Raw genomic sequence first — 21,354 nt, forward strand, 5'->3', positions numbered from 1 at the left:
CAGCCAGTTAATCTTATAAATGTCTGGATTAAATTACAGATAACAATATTTCAAAATAAATTACATTAATCCAATATCATATTCCCAATCTTATTAATATACAAAAGTTATCCAACCGTTTTGAACTTACTTATACGAAGATTCAGAGATTTAAATCTAGATCTAGATCTATTGCAACAAAATTTTATATTGATATTGAATTCTTTGAGATTTTCTTTATGTAATAAGTTTCACAGTAGTCTATGAAATTTATTGATCTTTAGAATAAAGGAAAAATATATTAGCAAAGTTCACTATAATTTATAATTCCTATGTCATTAATTAATCATCAAACTTGCTACCTTTGTTACAGAGAATTTAAGTACACTATGTATCATAGGAAGAGGAATATATCTTTCAAGCATGATTTAGATAAAATCGACTGCGTTAATTGGGCATGCCGTTTATTACAAATGAGCTACTTATGCGCTCTTGCTAGTCCAGTATGATCAATTACTCTCGTCTACGCTATGTTTATCAATTGTAACAGGCAATTAGCTTCCAACTGTTCGTACATGACCAACTTGTGCAAGTCTTTGTTGTAAGAACGATAATTCAAATTGTTTTTTCCTGCAGAAAATTATACTAAGAAATAAAATAAGATAAAAATCTTATTTGAATAATTATCCAAATAAAAGCACATAACTTTGTACGACTTGGAATGACGCGAATTTAAGAGCCTCTTAATAATGCGATAATCTATCATTTATTTCCTATTAAATATTCATTGTTCTTAATACCGACAAAGCCAGTTTGCTACTTGAGATAATCACTTAGTTACCAAACCAATATATTTATATACCTTATTATGAAGAATATTAATTGCAAAATATGGTGTTGTTCATAATATGTCATTGAACGATATTACGCACGTAGACTGATCATGGAATTATACTATACCTGTACTATCACCTATTGATCTACCAAGAAACTTAATTACACACTACAATAGTATAATTCTTATCTGGTGGAAAGTTCCATCATACGCAGAATTTTTGGCATTATAATGACCCCCAATTGCACGTTCATTTCGATTTTCTAGACGTATCTTCCTCATAAAAGATAGTAAAAATGTCCCTCCTCAAAAAAAAAGAGCTCCATAAACTGCATTAATACTTTATCTGTTTTAGCGAAGAGAAAAAGAAAGGATAGAGGAAATTGATCAACAGACTGTGAATTTTGAAGCGTTTATGAGAAAACTTGCAGTTTCTAATAAAATATTCAATGTAAAGTATTTGTTACAATATTCCGATAGGATGAGGAAAAACTGAATCTGTATAATTATTCATAGCTTATTGACCAATCATACGACGAGTTCATTCAGGATATTAGAGGTAACTCGAGGTGTAGTAAATGTGAGAATTTATTAAGAACGGTATATCTGGTGTACGACATATATGCACATGTTAAATTAATTAAATAAATATAAAAATCATGCGAAATCCTAAATGAAACGTTAGCCAGCCAACTGTGTCATTAAAAGCATCTTCTTCTTTCTTTTTTCAATTATTTTATCCTTGTATTTTATTCCTTTCGCGTAACGACTTCTATGAATATGAACGTGTCATGATATCTGATATAATTTATAACTTTGGTTAAGAAAAATATATATATCTATTTTGAACAGACGCATGACCCAACGCTAATTTCCTCGAACTTGTATCAGAAAAATAAAACGAAATTTGTTGACACGTACCGCCACACAATTCAGTCTAAAGATATATAGATCGCTATCTTTAACATTCATTTCATAACACACATGCCAAACTTCGAAACCTAACCAAAGAGTCCCCTGACGATTAACTGGAAATGTTCAAATAAAAGTGTGGAAGTTGTTGTGTATGTCTTAAAAATATGATCGCATTTTTCTGATAAATTATTTAGAATTTCATTATACAAGTGGAAGTCCAAGTAACAACTACGTATCGCTAGACTTCAAAGTTCTATGCTTCTATTAAAATTTAAAGTAATTAGAATTAACTATAAATAGATTAAGAAAGATATTACATATAAAACATCTAAAGCATATTATTTGTTATAATATGTAGTAGGTGGAATGGATCTCTGTTTGAGTTCCATTTCCTTAATTGTGGCTGTAACAATAAAAGTTTGCACACAATCTGCAGTCTGTATGTCACATAATTTGCGAGCAATAAAAACATCATAGTTTTAAATCTAAAATAAACTTCTGAAATTGTCCTTCAAACATATATGCAGCTAATGGCCGGGAACCCTTTTTGTAATATTAAACGCTCTCTTCAACAATAATTTTCTATATTTCAAACTTTACACTTGGACTTGATTCGAACGCTTTTGTACAACTTCCTCTCAGAAGAATAAAACATTGGCGACACTCCGCATCGTTATGTGTCCCAAAATATACATATTCTTCTCTTTGAACGTTAGCGAATAGCGAAGCGGAGAAGACAATTTACATATTAAATCTTCTATGGTGATACATATGTATATTATATATGTATGCAAAATAGGACCCATTTTCATTCGTTCGAAAGTAATGATTCTTAGTATAAAAATAGATCGTTAAAACTAAAGGAGACTACATGATTTAATACATAGGATGTTAAATATTCAATCCTTCCAGCCTAAGAGCTCGGTTCTTGAAAATTAAATTCAACAGTTCCGAAAGACTCTTGGCAGAAAAAATTAAATTACATACTTTTCTGTCAATGCTCTAAATGAATCAACATTCAATGTACGATTTTACATAATTGTAAACTTGCACAAGCCTCCAGTGACGTCATATCGAGGGGCCAAGCGTCAGAAGATTGTGATCTGTTTTATTCATTTCCACAGCCCCTTACGAAGATACGTTTATATTTAATTAGATTAAATAAAGACTGAATAAAGGCACTCTTAGACCGTGTAACAAAATTGCATAGAGACAGAATGAAATCTCGTCGTACGCTAGACACTTGTTATGCAATACATTGATTCTTAAAACTCTTGGAGTTGAAAGATCCTCTATAATAAACTGATAAGTGTACTGTTTATGAAATAACTAATCGTTATTTCTAGACTACAGATATTTATGCAGATTCATACTTTTATGAATATAATTAATAATTAATAGAACCTATATATAGAAAAATCTACATAATAAATTTGGATATTTTATACATCTTCGCCATGCATTATTGCCCTCAAATTTCTCATAAGTGTATAAATATCCGCAGTCTAGATGCTTGCATAATACAGAAGTGAAATCCCAGCACATATCTGTATTTAACAACTCCGATTTAACAATCAAAAATGTCAGTTCCGCATATGGATCTACTCCTAAGTTGCTTAAATAGAAAGAAAAATAACAAACGATACTTATGAAAATGCTCATAAATCGCGCTGTGAAAGAAATTGGATGCCTCGAAATATAGCACAGCCATATTTTTTATTTGTTATTTAGGCAACGAACGGAGATATCAAAAGTTATTCGATTCTCTGTTTAGTTATCTAAAAATATGATCTCTATCGTGTATCATTGCCTTTAGCGATATATTCAAATGTACATAAACCATCTCGAGAATCGTTGAAAATTTTTCGTAACGGTTCATAGAAAGGGTTAAGTATACTTATATACTCTACACGTTTCTCTTTACCTGTCACGATAGGGTACAAATGTATCAAGGCGACGATCATGACGGGTGTAGTCTGGTGTAAAAAATTCATATTAAAAGTGTGTGTCTAATTTTCAAATGTAAAATGTACGTCGTGTAAAAATCTATATCTCCATAGATAGTAGAACGCTGTTCAAATATTAAAATTAAATAAGAAACGAAACAGAGCTATGTACAAAGGTGCATATACAGATCTTAATCTAGTTTATCAGAGACCAACGGGAACCTGACTATCCGCAATTGTCGACCAAAATCGCACACTACGCTATCTCTTAACGCTAACATTTGTTTTACGAAAATACAACTATCTGTGTGACCTAGTCTCACTTCACGCACAGGCTCTCCCGTCCTCACGTCCCAAACTACTAGTGATCCCTGAAATCGTACAAATTGCAAACACGTCTCATATTTTCATGAACCTTACCCACACGATATTTACGTGACAAGGGTTGCTACGAAAGCGGCTAAACTAATAAAAATTTCATCTCATTAGAATAGAATATATGCACATACCTGACTGCTGGTTATGAGTAAATGATGTGTTAACATGACTAACTGTAAACTGTACGCTGATCTGTGTGCTGGAAGAGCATGTAGTAGGTGTCCCTGAAATCGTTCCCATACGCATAACTTCTCATCAGTGCCAATGCTTATCACGTACGACACGGAACACGTAATAGCGGCTATAGCACCATCGTGAGCTTGTATACTGTACATACACGTTCCTACGAACAAAAAATAAAAACATGAGTTTGTTATAAAAAGTTATGATTTGTTATCTAGGATATAATATAAGTACCAGTTAAGAGATCCCAGACACACAAAAGGCCATCTTGAGACCCACTGCCGGACGTCATAGGGCTCACCCTGTCAATGAATAGACAGGATATGGGGCCACAATGACCATGGAGGGTATACAATGGCAACTGGTCCTCCAGCCTGAAATTGAATTTGAAATTAAATAAGCGTAACTAGTGGACGTTTCAGAGAAATCATGAAAGAAAGATACATACCTATATACTTTAAGAGTGTGATCCTGACTACCAGTTAAAACTCGACCACCCTCGCTGTCAAGCACCGTTATTGCTTGCTGGTGTGCCTTATGAGAGCTAATTTTCATGCAGCGAAGGTCTTCTTCGGATTGCATGATGTTATTTATATCCATAGGTGAGCCAGCACTTCCTGTTCTGACATGAGCTAAAAAAAAGTAACAGTGCAAAGAGCAGTGTATTTAAATAGTAACAAATGAACTTACTTCTTCTATAGGAGGTGAATCCCCAGTCAATTTGTTGACCTTCACTATAACTTTCTAATTGTAGAAAGTCAATGGAACCGTTTAATTTAGCTGCCACTACTCTACTGCCGATGAATTTTACGACGGATATTCCGAGCCCTGATCCGTCATCGAACAAACACTAAAGTATTTCATTTATTTTTATTTTTGTTATTTTCTAAAATATTAATATTGATATTGATATTGATTTTTTATAATATTCACCTTAAATTTACCTGTAGTACCTTCCCAAAACTCTAAACTGCCGTTTGCACAACCCACAACTATAAGGTTCTCTTGATAGTCCATACACCAAATAGGGGACACTGCATGCGAGATTTGCATAGTTTTATCTATATTCACAAAAGTCACATTGTCCACTACACCGGGCGAGTTTAACTGTACACTAGGAATGCACAATTGTTCTAAACTCCCTGAATTCTGCAGCTCGTCTATAGACCTATTATGTTCCTCAAAGAGATGTTTATATTGGTCACCAAAATCGAATCCTTGCTCGCGATATTGCTGTGCTTGGAATTGTTTCATCGATGTAAACTTGATATTTATCGCTGATTTGAAGTCTGGAAGATCGTAAGCGTTGTCCAAACTTTTACGATTATTTTTCTTCTTCTCCAAGTTGAATTCATTGATTTGATAATCATAGTCCAGCGTGTTTCCCATTGAATGCCTTTTTCTATTATCATTTTGCCCTCTGTGCATATTATATAATCCAGGAGAGGATTTTCTGTACTGGGCAGTCGATGCTGGCCAGTAATACGATGCAAACGAATTAGTGTTCTCCATTTCCCCTCTCGAAGGTGGCGAGCCACTTTCGTAATCCGACATTAACTCATCCACGTCCGCCGTTGTGTGGTTCAAGTTTTTATTAGGACTACTAAAGAACTGTTTTCTGTCTATGTGAATTAACTGTTCACCCGATGTTGCATCCCACACTTTGATGTGTCCAGCTAAACAGGTACTGGCTATGGTGTTGCCGTCTGTAGCGATGCATTCTACTTCTTGAGCGTGACCTTCAAGAACTAGGGGTAATGCCTCCAAAACCAATTGTGTTGCCGAATCGTGTGCCTTTTCTGTCTGATACCAACTTGCTCGCCATTCGGCGTAATTTCTCGAGCAAATACATCTATAAAGGACAACCATTGTATAGGCGACGACAATAATACTAATGAGACATAGCACTGTCGCTAAAAATATTTCCATCGGACTGGAAGGAATGAAAGGAGCATCCGCGTTAAATCCTCGACTTTCTGACCTTGTTGGTAATTCCATATCTGTAATAAATTTTTAATTGAATGGTTGTGTCGTTAATTGTATTGATAATTTTTTTATGTTATGTATACTTACCTGAAAAATCTAACGGGTCGAAGGCGACAGTCGCAAAACTCTGCCATTGAAAATGCTGCACATCATTTGGATTACTGATTTGTTTCACTAATTGCGGACTGACAGCATGAGATAGTTTCATAGTAGGTAATACAATTATACGTCCACCGGCGGCAGAGATGTTGTACATTGAAAGAATCGAAGACCAGTGATAAAGCGATAAACGACTCCAAGGTGGGAATTCCACTGGTTTTAATTTATTCAGTTCATCGGTAATATTATTTGTTAAATCACCCTAATGTATAAAAAAACGCGGTAAATTAAAATTTATGCTCTAGAAATTCCACACGTTTAGCGTTTAAAATAAAATAAACAGATGGTCTCTAAATTACCTGTTTGTTCAAATGATCTGGAGCAATGGTTTCAGAAGCAATTGATACTGATTTCATGGTATTTAATTCGACGTAATTGCTTGAGGACTGGGACCTGTCTACTGTGTATCCATCAATATCTGATTCTGGTTTTAATGTTTCACTTAGATGTATAACATGTTCAACAATGCCAGAATTGTAAATGATCATGCTGATCCAGACAACCATCCATACCATAAAGGCACGCTGAAATATTCGAGTTCTTGCCCAGAAATGTACTAGACGTAAACGTTTTGGAATTTTGCCAAATGTATGAGTGTTTTGTGTATTTGGAGCTATGACATTCGTCGGGCCACTAGATAAACCATTTAATCTCGGATGAGATTTTGACCGGAAAATATTTGGTTTTCTATTCGTTATGGTCGTCGTAAATTGCTTACGCGTAGTTGGTATGTTGGGCAAGTGAAATTTCGACGTTTCATTAGACAACTCAGTCCGTCGGATATCGATAGCGAGGATTGTTGAAAAGAACATTATTTGCAGGAAGAAATCATTGACTAATCCCACAATGGCAAATATACAAAATTCTTGTATGGCTGGCACAAAAGTAAACAATCCAATTGTTAGGATTGTTACTTCTGTAAGCAAATTTTTGGTAATGGACCAACCCTCTTTGGAAAGGGCTTGAGCAACGCGTATTTTCACATCCAAATGTGCTGGAGTACTCACTACACTTTTGGTTAGTACCAACACATTTTCTAGCCCAACGATAATCACCAAATAGGGGAACACTTCTTTTCCACTTAAACTCAATGTTAAGCCAAAAAAAAAGCAAATACCCACAGTCATAGATAAAGAACCTATCACTGTTACTGTTGCACTAAAAGCTATTCCAATTTTTGATTTCACTAACTCTATTTTACGCACAGAGAAATAAACATAGAAAAACAAAGCAAAAAATGTCATCATCAGGGGGAAGAAGTCACTATAGTTAAATTCACCAGGATAAAGAATATGTAATGTTTCATCCATTGGAATGTAAGTAGCATTATCATTTTGCGTTTGATGAAGATGATAGTAACTTTTCAACCTATGTTGTAATCCTTTTATAAACCTGAAAATAAAATCAACCAAGTAATATGAAAAATAATTGTCAACTAATTATACTTATCAATTAATTACTTACTCAGGGTCATAGTCCTTTAAGTAAATAGTTACTGCATATTGTAAAATCCTTTGTCTAAGTCGAATTGGATATCTTTTAATTCCAGTTTCTTTTAAATTCATTCCAAACATTACTTCGGCTAAACTAATTTTACCTTTTTGTAGATTCTGTAAAACATAATTTTATAATTAAAGCAAATCTTTTTGGATATTTTATTATTTCTAGACTTTATTCAATCCATTATTGTCATACCTGGTACGAATATATAGTATTTATAAGATTTGTATCTTGTGCATACAGTTCAATACTTCGTTGCCATAGATTTGCAGGTGAAAGAACCAAACAATTGTATTCTGGCAAAACTTCCGACTTTTTGCCATTTCTTTTTTTAACTGCCTCAATATGTAAGCAGACTTGACCTAGTGTCTTTAGTCTAGAAGAAATAATAATAACAATAAAGACAGCACAACTCAAAGAGTCAATTAAAAGCAAACAACTTACGTTTTTGGATGCTGATAATTCTGTATGATTTCTAAAAGATTAAAAACTTCATACAGTGGACCTCTAAAAGCATCCATCAGTGTTAACTCCTCTGTCCATGGTATAACTCCAACCCTTAATACCACTTGTTGCACATAAAACACAGAGTTCTCTGTATTGTTTTCAGGTACAATAGTATGGTTAATTATTGTCCTTGGCACATTGCCAGGCATTGGTAAATTAACCAAAGGAGAGCTATAGAAAAAAAAAATGGCAATTATTTTTTAATTCCTGTTATTTGTTGTAGGATACAAATGAAGCAGTATTACTAACCAGCATAGCAATATAATTGAGATTGCCAATGAAATGATTGCAATGGGATGAGACGAACAAAACAGGCCATGGGCATAATATAGCCCTGCCACCCTATCTGGTAAACTACGAAACATTTCACTTTAAGGCTGCCTCACTAACATGTCTTACATCATGTAGATATACGTATTATTAGCATATGACCTGAGAACATTTGAAAAAAAAGATATGATAGGTACAGTAGTGCATAATATGCATGCACAAGAAAAGACATTCATAATAATATTTGCTAAAAAGAAATTCACAATAAACTAAATACAGTAGAGACCATAGATTTATTGGAGCATAAGAAAGGACATTCATAATACTTGTTAAAAGGAAATTCGCAATAATTTAAATACAATGTATCATGGACTTATTGAAGCACAAGAAAGGATATTCATAATAATATAGAGATATAATTATAATCGCAATAATTTGAATATATCTAATCAAATATACGTATATGTAAACATTTACAGGGAATGATTTCAAAAAAGAAAAGAAAACGTCCAACGTATTTTTCTTCATGTTATCAACGACATTACGCAATTGACGTATTATTCAATTCACATTTTTAGAGGAACGAAAGGTTCAATGATGCACAGCGTGCAAGGTTGCGACGAGCAAATACGTTTTCGTCCAACCAAATCCATGACGCAATAAGCGGCACGAATAAAACGATGATTGGACACGACGAGAAAACAAGTCGACGTTGCACATCACTTACGTATGCGTACCACACTAATTATATCATTTCTCTCAGATCGGTCTCTTCATTTCAATTTACATTGTCGGACGAATAATCGACACAGTAACAAGTGAAAACAAGACTCTTTTTCCACACAAAATAAATCCACTATAAAATGTACATTATCACTCTTTTAGCACCATACTAAAGAAGATTCTTCAAGTTGCAATCCACGCAAATAATTTATACGCATGAAAAAAAACACTACTGGTGCGATGAAAAATATTCTTTATCATACTTTATTTTCAGTAAAATCGAACAGATAATCCAGCAGGAAGTGTAGTTTTATGCAGATACAGATACGAGCTCGAACGACTTTGAGGTTAGGTTCGCTCGTCGTGGTTGCACGTATATGTGTAGATGATAGTCGGAATTGATCTTGTAACGCGAAACGCGACGTAAAATGCGCAAGAATCAGTCACACGTGCTTTGAATCGTGCGTCATTTCTCGAATAAAGGAGAGTAGAGGCGAGTACGAGCACGACGATGTTCGAGAAACGACTTCGTAAACGAGATGAGTGTAACCAGAGAACCCGAACACGGCCGGCGTAAATTTCCTGAGTGCACTGGCCGGTTTCAATTTAACCCGCAACGACACTGCACAGAGTGGTAATTTATTTTTAAACGATCCGGTCGAGCCTCCGACTGGCGACCAATCGCAGGTGCATTAATGTTATGCAGCCCAGCTGAGCCCCTCTCGCGCCTTTTGCCACGCACGTGACAAAAAATTTGATAAATCTGTGGAATGAGACCGTCGACAAACTGAACCAATTCTCTTGGCTTCACGTTCGCTTTTCTCCACCCTTTTCAACCTATCAAGGACAACGTTGCGTCAAGGCAGCGTTTCATTTGCAATTTATCTAATCAATTTTCATTATCGGATTCTATTTTTCTTTTTTGATACTGTGTCCTAGGACCTAATTTAGTATTTTTTCATCACTACTTTTTTCATCATTATTTTTTTCATCACTATCTTTTCCACCTCGATCTAACAATTTTATAAAGTTTAAAAAAATTGAAGTATTTATAACATTATGAAAAAGTTTTGTGAACATATAATTTTGAAATGATATCGTCAATAAGCAATTCTCGCATTTCAAATATTATTATTAATATTAATAGATTGAGTAGATTAACATTTTGCATTATACTTGTTTATTAGTGCATACGACAGAAAATGTATTAATTCTCCGGTTAGGCATAACGTGAAAAAGAATGAATAATGTTCTGGTTTTATTACTATTCTGAATACTATTTTTACATTGAGTGATTTATGTGGTAGCTGTGTATATGTTCAACATATAATACGAATTAAAACAGTGATATTTGAATCTATAGAACAATAAAATGATTTATTTAATTAAACGATAATTGTGTAGATTATTAGTATATTAAAAATAACTTACAAAACATACTTGTCTATTCTTTAAACTTCCAAGTATAGATTAGGCTAGATATATTTCTATACTTTATTATGAATTTTATTCATATTATTATACATTCTGTGATATACATTTTGTAACCAAAAGTACGTAAATTAAATTGTATTGTGTCTATAATGTTTTATTATACAAATTTTCATATAAAATAAATAAAGGGTAATGTATAAAAGGAGAATAGTATGATATATAGTACCTATTTCGAATTTAAATTCTATTTAGAGAAGAGAACGCAAGTGGCGCTAGTAGTTTCCGCGTTTTCCGCGTCGGTCGGTTTGAATTCGCGTTTTGTTGCACGAAATTGTGAAAATTATATAGAAAAGTGATATCAATTACCATAAATATTTCTCAAAGAGTGATTAAAAGGTATGCTATTGTATAAAATGTTATAATTTCGCAAACAGTATCGATAATTTATTTCGTTTCAATGTTTGTTACTTCGTATAAGAACATTACTGATGCTTTGCACGTTCAATTTATTTTCCACATCTGACGCTGTAAATTCGCCTGTTCTAGGTTTAATTCAATTACTGGAGCAATATAACAGGAATAAATCTAAGTGGAGTGAAGTAGGAAAGAAGTAGGAAGAGTAAAGCAGCCGTTAATTTAACAAAATGGAAAGCATTGTCGTAGGACCAAGTAATTGGTGAGTCTAATTGAATTTTTTTTATGCGCGAGTAGAACTGTATGCGTGCGCAGTAATGGAGATATTATAACGTTGGAATATTTCTAAAATAATGAAGCTATATAAATATGTATAATATCCAAATATTTAAAAAGAATTTTTATTTCAGTATGTATTTTTTGATACGTACTTAATACCTCAATTATAAAAAGAAAGATTGTTGCACCAATAGAAACCTTTCCGTCAATTACAAAAGGTCATTCAGACATATTTGTTTTTTTATTATGTTTATTCTACGTTGTCTTGGTAATACTTTATAGTTAATCACGATCATGAAATTCGGTACTTAACACTAGCTTTTGATGCAAGTTAATTTTTTTTAGATAGAATAAAAAATAGAGAAATGGAAAAAATAAGATTTCAATCAATGCAAAAAAATTAATCATTTGTCAGGATTGCGCAAGAAGAATGTTGTACTTGAATCTTTGATCTTGAATCTTAATCCAAATGCTAGTTTAAACTTGTATATTTTTTTGGAAAGTTATAAAAATATTGAAAGATATAAATTCTTATGGTTAAGTAAAATTCAATTTTTTCTCTGGACTAAAGTTACCTTTATCATTTAAATTTGATCATTAATTATGTTTATTATTTTATTTTGATCTTGCAATTCCAAAATGACAATACAGTTGCAACAATTTTTTAAAATAAGAAATACACGTAATTCTTTAATTCTTTAAATAAATGGTTTTCGTAGTTTTTAAATTAATAAAAAAACAAAATTTTAATTACGTTTAATACATTATTAAAAAAGGAAAAGGTTACAAATAATTAAGAAACACCATCGCATTCAGCACGGAATAATCGCATTTTAAAGTGATTTGCTCTTTGAACAAGAATACGCTGGATCAAGCTGTACAGAATATTCTGGACACTCGACGCTTTAACTTGACGCTCAGTGCAAGTAAAGGAATGGATCCTCACCGCAGATCTTTTAAAAATAAAAATTCCCCGATAGTCATGCAAACTATATTACATTCGTAAAATAACCCAAATATTTGATTTTGCTTTTCGTCTTCAGTAGAAAAATGATTGAAAGGAAAGTTTCTATCTTTCAACAATAAGTGCCAGATCCAGCTTTCATGTAAAGAGCCGAATTTTTTAGAAAATTGCCGATTATTATTGGTCTTTCTTTCTTTCTTTCAAAAGATAAAATTGTTCCTTTTCCTGGATAATTCGAAATTTGTCAAAATTTGTTAGGATTTTAGTATAAATAAAAATTCTAATTTTTACAAAATTCGATTAATTCAATTTTAATTTTATTTATTATTTATTTAATTTCGCGGTATTAAAATTTCTAAACGAGTATTATATTTTAAACGATTCCTTCTCCTAATAAAAAATTCCCCAAAGATTCTAACTGAATTCCAGAAATTCTCACTGACCTTGAAACAAATTATAGCCTCAAGATAGATTTCTAGCTTTATCCGAGAATTTTCGAATCGCTTTAAACTAATATGAAGTTTTCTCAATTTTGAACCAATCGGGTCAAAAGTTACGCGACGAACACGTGCTGCACAGTATTGAGCCAGACTGCTCAGCCTAAGGAGCTTTGAGCTTTTTGGACAGCCTTCCGACTGTGATCATCTAATTTCGCAGCCGCTTAGTTATTTTTGCGAGCTCATCCACCCAATATCGTCACTTAAAACAGAAATACAACAGACCGCGTGTATTCTATGCTATTCTACAACTATATTCTTCTATTTAGAACATTTATGTATAATTTTGTATAATTTTCATGTAAAAGTTTAGATATTTAGAACTATGTCCTTCTATTTTGTCAACATTTTTAAAACAATTTATAATAGGATATTTTGTCTCTTAATAGTTCAGGTTTTACATGATTTCTAGATAGAGAAGACTGAACATTTTTAAGTTGCACTTAACTCTAGAAGTTTAGAAGATTCTTTCAGATCTAGACTAAGTCTGGACTCTTTCAGTTCTAAGGCTTTTACTGTTTTCTCAATTTTAGATTCTCCAAATATATCTTAAATGAAATTTTTCATTTCAACGTTTCAGAATCATTTCACAATCATTTCTTATTTATTATTTAATATATCAGGAAGAAAATTGTAAGAGACTTGCCTTTCCTCTTTTTCTTTTTACCTCTTAGTTATTAGGATTCTATAGAGGTAAATAAGTTTTTTAATACTGTTTCAATTCTAGATTTCACAAAGATGCTCTAGATGAAACTTCCCACTGAAAGAGCCTCCAATGATCTTCCACTCTTGAGTTCTTTGTTCTCTGCCTGAGAAGATTTATTATTATCACCTAGACAGTGTCTAGACACAGAACAAGTGTATCAAAGCATTTTCTTCAAAGAGACCCTCAAAATTGTTTTACTTTTACATTCTAAGAAGCTCTTTACTGCATCTGTATTATGAAATTTGTGATTATGGATTCTCCTTTGTCCCCTACTTACTAGAGAGAGGGGTGGGGTGAGGAGGATGATCACTATTATCATCAAAATACTTTACAGTTATGCTTATGACATAGTTCCTGATGCTGATAGATTCAGCTAACAAACAATTTTGGATATTTGCTGTTATTAACAATAATGGAAAATTTCTGATTGCGAGAGTCTTCATGGGCATAAGTTTGAAGCGTGAAGGTTATCTGCTACTCTTTATGACTGACAGATATGAATTTCGTGTCACGCATGTACCTCATGACTTGGCTCATCTATAGCCGCTCTAAATTTTTGGACACTGACTTCTGTGTCCCCTCTTTAGAATAAATTATTCTTCCTAGTTGAATGCTGGAATATTCCATCTTAACAAATCTTATTTCAGAATTTCTTTTATAATAAGAATAAAAAAGCCACAGTGTGTTACAACTTGTTTCTCCCTACCACAGTATTCTCTCTATCAAAATAATGTAATTTACTAATTACGCAATCGTGATAAAATCGTATACATGTTCATTTCAATGTGGTAATAAAGTAATTAAAGTTCTATGCTTCTCAGGCTTGTCTTTTAACCCATATTATATCACATTGTTGAACTTGCATACAAAATCATCATAATTAGCTTCGATATGCATGACTGACCTTCTTCAACATTTGTTAACAAATCTTTTACATTATCTCTTCACTATCTATTTCATTAAATAAAATCCATGATTCACTTGTACTTCATTCAAAGCCAAGATGATTTCTCGCTACTGATATTCCATGCATTCCTGAAAAATTAAAATTTCGCTATTAATCTATCTCCGCAAAATGTTTACTTCTCATTTGTCTATCTTCAGAAAAGTCGAAACATGTTTGCGAATTGATTACATTTGAGGCCTTCACGGTAAAAATAGATCATGGCATATCTTTTCTGAACGTGAATTTATTATTTTAATTTATTCCAACAAGTTGCATGAATTGTAACAAAAATATTGAAATGCGTGTTTTCTAAATGGTATCAGTTATCGTATAGAATATATATTTATAGATATAACGTTGCTATAACAATATATATAATTATATATATATATATATATATATAACATATTATTCAACATATACGTTAGCTAGGGAATTATTCGTTTCACCGAATGTTAGAATCGAATTTCCCTCTAAATGCCACTTTATAGCTTCAAATTATATATTTTATTATATAGTACTATCTCAACTATTATTATATTTAAGTTACAATATTATAAATTTAATAATCGTTCTCATGCCCCATTAAGGGTAGAAAGATTTGATGCTTTGTAGAAACCGTGCAATCAGTATGAGCAAGTCCATTTACTGAATTTGTTCGAGGTGCAGTCTGATCTTCGAGCAACATTCTTGCTTTTCAATATTCATATTGACGTACATCCACGTAATATTTACCGTGAATATTTATGAGAAACCGCGGCATGGAATCAATTATATGAACTTACCGATGCAAAGCAGCGCCTTCTTTTTTATCTGCTTTCCTCATGTTATAAATTGCCATGAACTACGGGTGAACAATTTTATGTATGTTCGATTATACAGTGCATAATATTGCACGAAAATCTGCCTTTTTTATACACGCCGGTTCTTTGCATCTGACTGTTTTTTGTGCTCGATGTACAATGTTTTCATTTCTTAGAAACGAGTTTCCTCCATGTTAAATCACGTCAGAATATTTCCGTGTTTCCATTTCCTGATTCCTGCCATGTTTACTCATTTCATTCTTTTTCTAGACTAATATTTTGTATCGCTTATATCGAAGATCTTCTGCTGAAAGGCCGATGATTTAGATACCGTATTCTGACTCGACAATTTTCTTGAAAAATTTTCGATTTTTTGAAAACTCAAGATTTTGTTAGATTAGTAAAATCTGAAAATTTTCTAACGAAGAGATCGTTTACAATATATATATATATATATCTGAGAAATTTCGAGATATTTTTTATGACAAATAAAGTCTGCAAATGTTCTAGGAAAAGAATTATTTGAGATATAATCAAAATTTGCAAATATTCCAACATGCTTGTTTCAAATAAATTCTGAGAATTTCCATTCAAATATTACTTAGTGTATAATTTCCGTTCCGAAATTTCACGATCGTTTATTTTTTTCAAATTGGATAATTTCGAAATTTATAATTTCTTTTCGAAAGGTGAATGTCATAGTGTGTTTGAAACGTGGAAGAGACGTGGAATAAAATGTACGCGATCCCAGAATCATTGTATAAAGCAGACGACGAAATTCTCGATTCTGAATTTTAATATCCGTTGAGGTCATACTTGTTAATTATTATTTATGTAATTCCTTTTTGTTGATACACGTTCCGGGTGAGTGGTTGGAAACGAGGAGAATTATGGAAATACGATGAAATAATGTTTCACTTACGCACGAATTGTCGTCGATGTAATTATCGAATAATATTATATAAAGATTAAGAATATATTCTATACCATGTATCGACGATAATTTTTACCACGCAATCGCATTTTTGTTCAATGTTTAATGCCTCGTCAACTCTCCAATTGCACGATTTTATTATTAGATCATTCAAAATATTAAACTAAAAGACAGAAATAAAAATTTCTCCTTTGCAGAAGAATTATTCGAAATCTTCTATTAACGATAGTAAAATGAAAGAAGAAGAGATACTAATTTATTCTAGCGAAAGGTATAAGAATTAAAGTTTCCTTTTCGTAATAGGATTATTCCAAAACCAAGTAGTTACTAGCAATCATTTATTAATTGAAACACTTGTTGATTCCTGATGCTAATAAAACGATAATAAGAAAATTAGAACATTCTGTCAAAGGTCAAAATTAAGTTTCTTTTCTACAGCAGATTTACTTCCTGCTTCTTTTTTATTTATCTGACCCATGTATTTTAACACTAATGACACAAAACAAGAAAAAAAAGACGTTAGAATGTTTTATCAAATGCGGAAATAAACATCTCTTGAAAATAGAATTATACGCTAACGACCATATTCACTAACGACCAACCTACAAGAAATAAAAAATTATCGTATTTCAAACACATTTAAGTGATTCAAAATCCGGCTACTTCGTATCAATTCTCATAATTCTCAAGGCAATCTCGAACTACGTAATCCATCATTAGAAAATTTCCTTGACATCTAACCTTTGCTGCACAACAGTATGGAATTATTGGACACTGGGTATAGCTGGGTCTGCTATCTATTCAACGCAAGACGAAAGCATGTTTTCATCGCTGGCGAGCGTTTGAAGTCGGATTAACTCCGCATTGTTAGCCGGTATCCATCTCGACCATTCCATTATCCCGCTGATTGACGTACCTAATTGCATCAATTGCGTAACAAATGGAAATTGGGCTGCTGTGAAATGGTCAATGCCGCGTGCTGGAGGCGAGCGTCTGCGCCAATACACGCAGCGCGAAAACACGCCTCAAAAACACTTCCTTCGTTTATTTTTGGTGCTTTAGGAGAAAATAAGAAATTGGTTATGGAGGTTAGATTTGCGTTACGAACCAAGGACCACCGGCTGCACTCTGGCGGTCGATTTGACAAATTACAGTAAATAACCTGTTATGGTGACGTTGACCCACGAGTGACAGATTGGGAGGTGCTATCACCGATACACATCATATTATTATGTATATGAATGGATGCCATGGGAGGTGATCGAGAGACGATTTCGATACAACGACGAATGATGAGTTAATTGAGGATTAGGTTTTTTAGTGTCAGGCTAACGTTTCTGGTACCGAAATTTTCTTTTAATAGGAGTACGATGGGTCCACGGGAGACAGGGGGAACGTCCATTTTAACAAAAATCCTGAGAATGTGGAGTTTAATGTTTCTTCGTATGCTCGTACGTATGCTCTTTATCTTATATGTTAATTACGTCGCGTTAATTGAAATATAAATTTTCCACCTGTATGACGTATTTCTAGTTCTGTACGGTTCAATGTATTATACTGTTACGAAGTTATAGGTAAATTTACGCAGAATAAACCGAAGAATAAAATGTTTCGCTCTGTGTAATGTCTACGAGAAAATATAAAGTTGTGAAATTATGTATTGAGTAATAAATGTTCGTTTTCTGGGAAATATGATAAATATTTCTAACAAATATAATAACTTCATACGCGTATGTATGGGGTTAGGAAACTAATTCTTAATATGGTGTATGGTATTGTTCGATCTTAAATGTGGAAATTATAGTTTTGGACGGAAATTGAGATTTTCAAACTTCTAACATTCTAGATATTCTAAATAAATACAAGTTATCCTAAAGTTTCGAAAAATCTCATTTTTTTCGTTCAAACGATTGCGAGGTTCATCATGAGAGACGAATGAAGTGTTAACTGTAGGTTTCTAGGTACGAAGATAGTTTGAAAAAGAAATCCAGATGCCGAATAAAATAAACACGATAATAATAATAAACAATTATAAATAATAAATAAAATAAATAAATACCCTGCAATAAGAAAGACTCGAAAAAAAAAGATCATGAAAATAACGAATAAAATTCTTAATGCTTTTTTAGTATTTACTTATACAAAAAAGACGAAAATACTTAGGATACTCGAAGGATGTTTCGCAATCTATTAAGCGCGTCAAAATAACAAAGTAAATATTTTATTACGACACTAAAGAAATCAAGTTCGATGATATAAATTGATATGAAAAAATTGCAAACGTAAATGTGTATTATTGCTTAATAAGTAATCTAATCGGCCATTATCAACAATAATTCATCATCAGCACAAAATAATTAACAAAACTGATGAATTCATAATTATGAATCTATCTAATTAGAATATACAATTTCCAAGAATTCTCCACATTATAGCACTGTATTGCAATCATGCAACTTCGATTGATATTGATTGATGATAAAATGAATTTTTTCACCGCTTTTACCCAATGATCCGATTTGTTGATTTTAGATTTCACAGAAGTTTTTGGTATAACTTCGCTTCAATCCGCTATCTAATCTCTTAAAATGTTATTTGATCGTCGATAATGGTTAATTCAGGCGAAATGAGTTTATACACAATGGAAAATAGCACGAACATCGATTCCTTCGATCGATAAGGCGAAATTAATTCATTGCCATAGTTTCTCCATACTAAACGTTATCACGAAAGAAAGAATTTAACGCGACAATTAAATAAAAGAAATATTCCTACCATATTAAAATTCCTTTCATACGAACAAAATTTTCCCTTACAATTTTTACCAATTTCGAACTTAGTACACTGATCTTTCTCAAGAAACGCGCACCTAAGTGATTGCGGATTTTGTCAATAGATGGTAACGATAAAATCCGTAATCACTTAGTTGCCAACCCAATACATACGCAGATAATTTCCGAGAATACCGGTTAGCTATCAATTTTTCTTTCAAATGTTTAGAACAAGTTTTACGACGTTCAAAAAGTTTAACAATCGTTTATTACGTTTGTCTAACACGTTGAGAAATCGCTATGTAAATGATTTTTTCCTACAAATATTTCCTTTGCCTGAGAAGAATATTAAATTATTCAGGTTAAATACATTGCAATAATCGCAGGACTGTAATAGAAACGATCTCTGTCTAATTATAAATTGTCACAACTATTTTTTTATATATATAATGCAGTATATCTGACCATGACGTTCTTTTGCTATTGTTACGCGCAAGCAGACGCGAGTATTCGTCTTTCGCATAAGCACAGATGACGTACGTACGTACATCGGTATCTGTTTTGTGGCATAAGTTCGCAATTTTATTTCGCATCGTCGATAGACTCACGACTGATAACGTCAGCTTCTTTCGTCATGAAAACTTGAAGTTGAAATTGGTTTTCGCAGGTGGCGCCAGCTATCGACGCTTTGGTAATACCGTTGACTACTCGTCTCCGGTGTTATCTATTATACTAGTTTGTGATCGATTTCCGATAAATCATTGTCGACGTTGTTATTAAATCATAGACGAGGCACAGGATAGACGCGATAAGCAAAACTTTTGCGCATCCCGTGTCTTGCGGATTACAGGGTCCCCTTACCATTTTCGTTTCGTGTGCTACGTTATCGATTCGGTTATCGATACTAGTACCGACGAGGTGCATTAAACGACGAGGTTTGAATTAAAAATACGCAACCGAGGCTTGAAGATAACTACGCGGCTGAAAATTGAGATTTAGAAGCGAGGCTTGAAATTAAATCTTGAAATAAAGATTGAGCCCTTTGTAGTCGCCTGTAACCCCTGTCGTCTCTCTTCGTCCAAGAATGAGACTTAAAATTCAGTTAAACTATTGGGTCGACAACCAAGTGATTGCGGCTTTTGTCATTAGGTGGTAATGCTAAAATCCGCAATCATTTAGTTGCCAACATTACTAATAGACTACGACAAGAACTTTTCATGATCTAGACTGGACTGCATTGTGCGTGGTTCTCAGCTTGCTATCCTTTTCCGAAGATAGTTAATCGATTAACAAGAATATAATACAAAGATTAATCTTTGTGAAAAAATGGCAATTATCAGGTCTCAGAACGAGACCTATCCATGAATTAGTAACCGTTATACAGAAATCTCGACATCGAAGCTATTAGCAAGAATTCGGACGCTATTTGCTGATAATCGATAAATGAGAGATAAATATATGATAGATAAATGATAAATGGAGATAAATATTTCGCAAACTAAGCTGCCAAACATCTATCTGCCACACAGCGATTACATCGATCGTCGGTAATTCGGAACATTGTACGGTAATCCGCAACACTATTTGGCAACATTTGTATAGTTTGAAAGGAAGGAAATGAAACGAAGCTACTGACACTCTATGCATAATTCCGTGTCTAGCAAAGGGAAATTCGAATCGTTCTACTAAACTCTAACGTTCTATTTTTTGCCACGCTTCGTATCTTTCGAAACGTCAGAAAATGGTATACCTTAATATGACTCAGCTAAACTTCCTTTAAACACGAGATCGGAGAAAATGACCGGGATCAATTAGAGAACAAAATAAGATTCACGGCTTGTTCGAATTGTTCTATTCATTTTCTAATATTTACGCTAGTATTTCGAGATACTGATATTTGAAAACCGATACAAATTACCTGAACCCACCACGGCCAGGTGACCATCCCTGGATCCCATTATACAGGGTGTTTGGCTAGGTGTGAGGACATTTAAGGGGTGATTGTTGAAGCCGAAATAAATCGAAGATTAATCGAAGATTATCGATAATGAAAAATCGACTGAACTGTGCCTGCACGCGAGCAACCCGCCTTACACGGGTGAAAGGCGGTCAGCCTACGCAACGGGGCGTACAGTGATTCTCAAACCGAACGACAAAATGAGATGCAAAAGAAATGGTAGATTGAACTCATGGAAACATTTTTATTTATACTGTACTAAGTACTT

General features: G+C 33.2%; 1 protein-coding gene and 2 long non-coding RNA genes across 10 annotated transcripts in view; 2 read left to right on the top strand and 1 right to left on the bottom strand.

Annotated features, from left to right (window-relative positions):
- Nucleotides 1–572, top strand: part of LOC126925524 (uncharacterized) — a 63,189-nt gene extending 62,617 nt beyond the window's left edge. For all 5 annotated transcript variants that reach the window (XR_007713960.1, XR_007713962.1, XR_007713963.1 and 2 more), the window contains one exon: nucleotides 353–572. This is a non-coding gene — a long non-coding RNA (uncharacterized LOC126925524). The remainder of the gene's footprint in view (nucleotides 1–352) is intronic.
- An 812-nt stretch (nucleotides 573–1,384) lies between these two features.
- Nucleotides 1,385–10,004, bottom strand: LOC126925496 (sterol regulatory element-binding protein cleavage-activating protein). Of its 4 annotated transcripts, none has more exons than XM_050741082.1 (13): nucleotides 9,396–10,004; nucleotides 8,638–8,820; nucleotides 8,326–8,559; nucleotides 8,077–8,257; nucleotides 7,846–7,991; nucleotides 6,681–7,773; nucleotides 6,310–6,583; nucleotides 5,170–6,236; nucleotides 4,927–5,086; nucleotides 4,685–4,868; nucleotides 4,471–4,610; nucleotides 4,185–4,396; nucleotides 1,385–4,046 (listed from the first exon to the last, which is right to left on the bottom strand). In XM_050741082.1, exons 2-13 carry the CDS (start codon nucleotides 8,751–8,753, stop codon nucleotides 3,867–3,869), a joined length of 3,987 nt encoding a protein of 1,328 aa, XP_050597039.1. In that variant the 5' UTR covers nucleotides 8,754–8,820; nucleotides 9,396–10,004; the 3' UTR covers nucleotides 1,385–3,866. The 4 variants fall into 4 exon arrangements, with proteins under 4 accessions (XP_050597039.1, XP_050597037.1, XP_050597038.1 ...); XM_050741080.1 differs by having other exon boundaries at nucleotides 9,386–10,004; XM_050741081.1 differs by having other exon boundaries at nucleotides 9,229–10,004.
- Nucleotides 10,005–10,143: 139 nt separating this feature from the next.
- LOC126925530 (uncharacterized) lies at nucleotides 10,144–20,908 on the top strand. The gene is made up of 3 exons (XR_007713973.1): nucleotides 10,144–11,211; nucleotides 11,362–11,491; nucleotides 17,722–20,908. It is a non-coding gene; the product is annotated as an uncharacterized LOC126925530 (long non-coding RNA).
- The last annotated feature ends 446 nt before the right edge of the window (nucleotides 20,909–21,354 follow it).

The sequence above is a fragment of the Bombus affinis genome, chromosome 16 (genome assembly GCF_024516045.1).
Source record: "Bombus affinis isolate iyBomAffi1 chromosome 16, iyBomAffi1.2, whole genome shotgun sequence".
NCBI lineage: Eukaryota > Metazoa > Arthropoda > Insecta > Hymenoptera > Apidae > Bombus > Bombus affinis.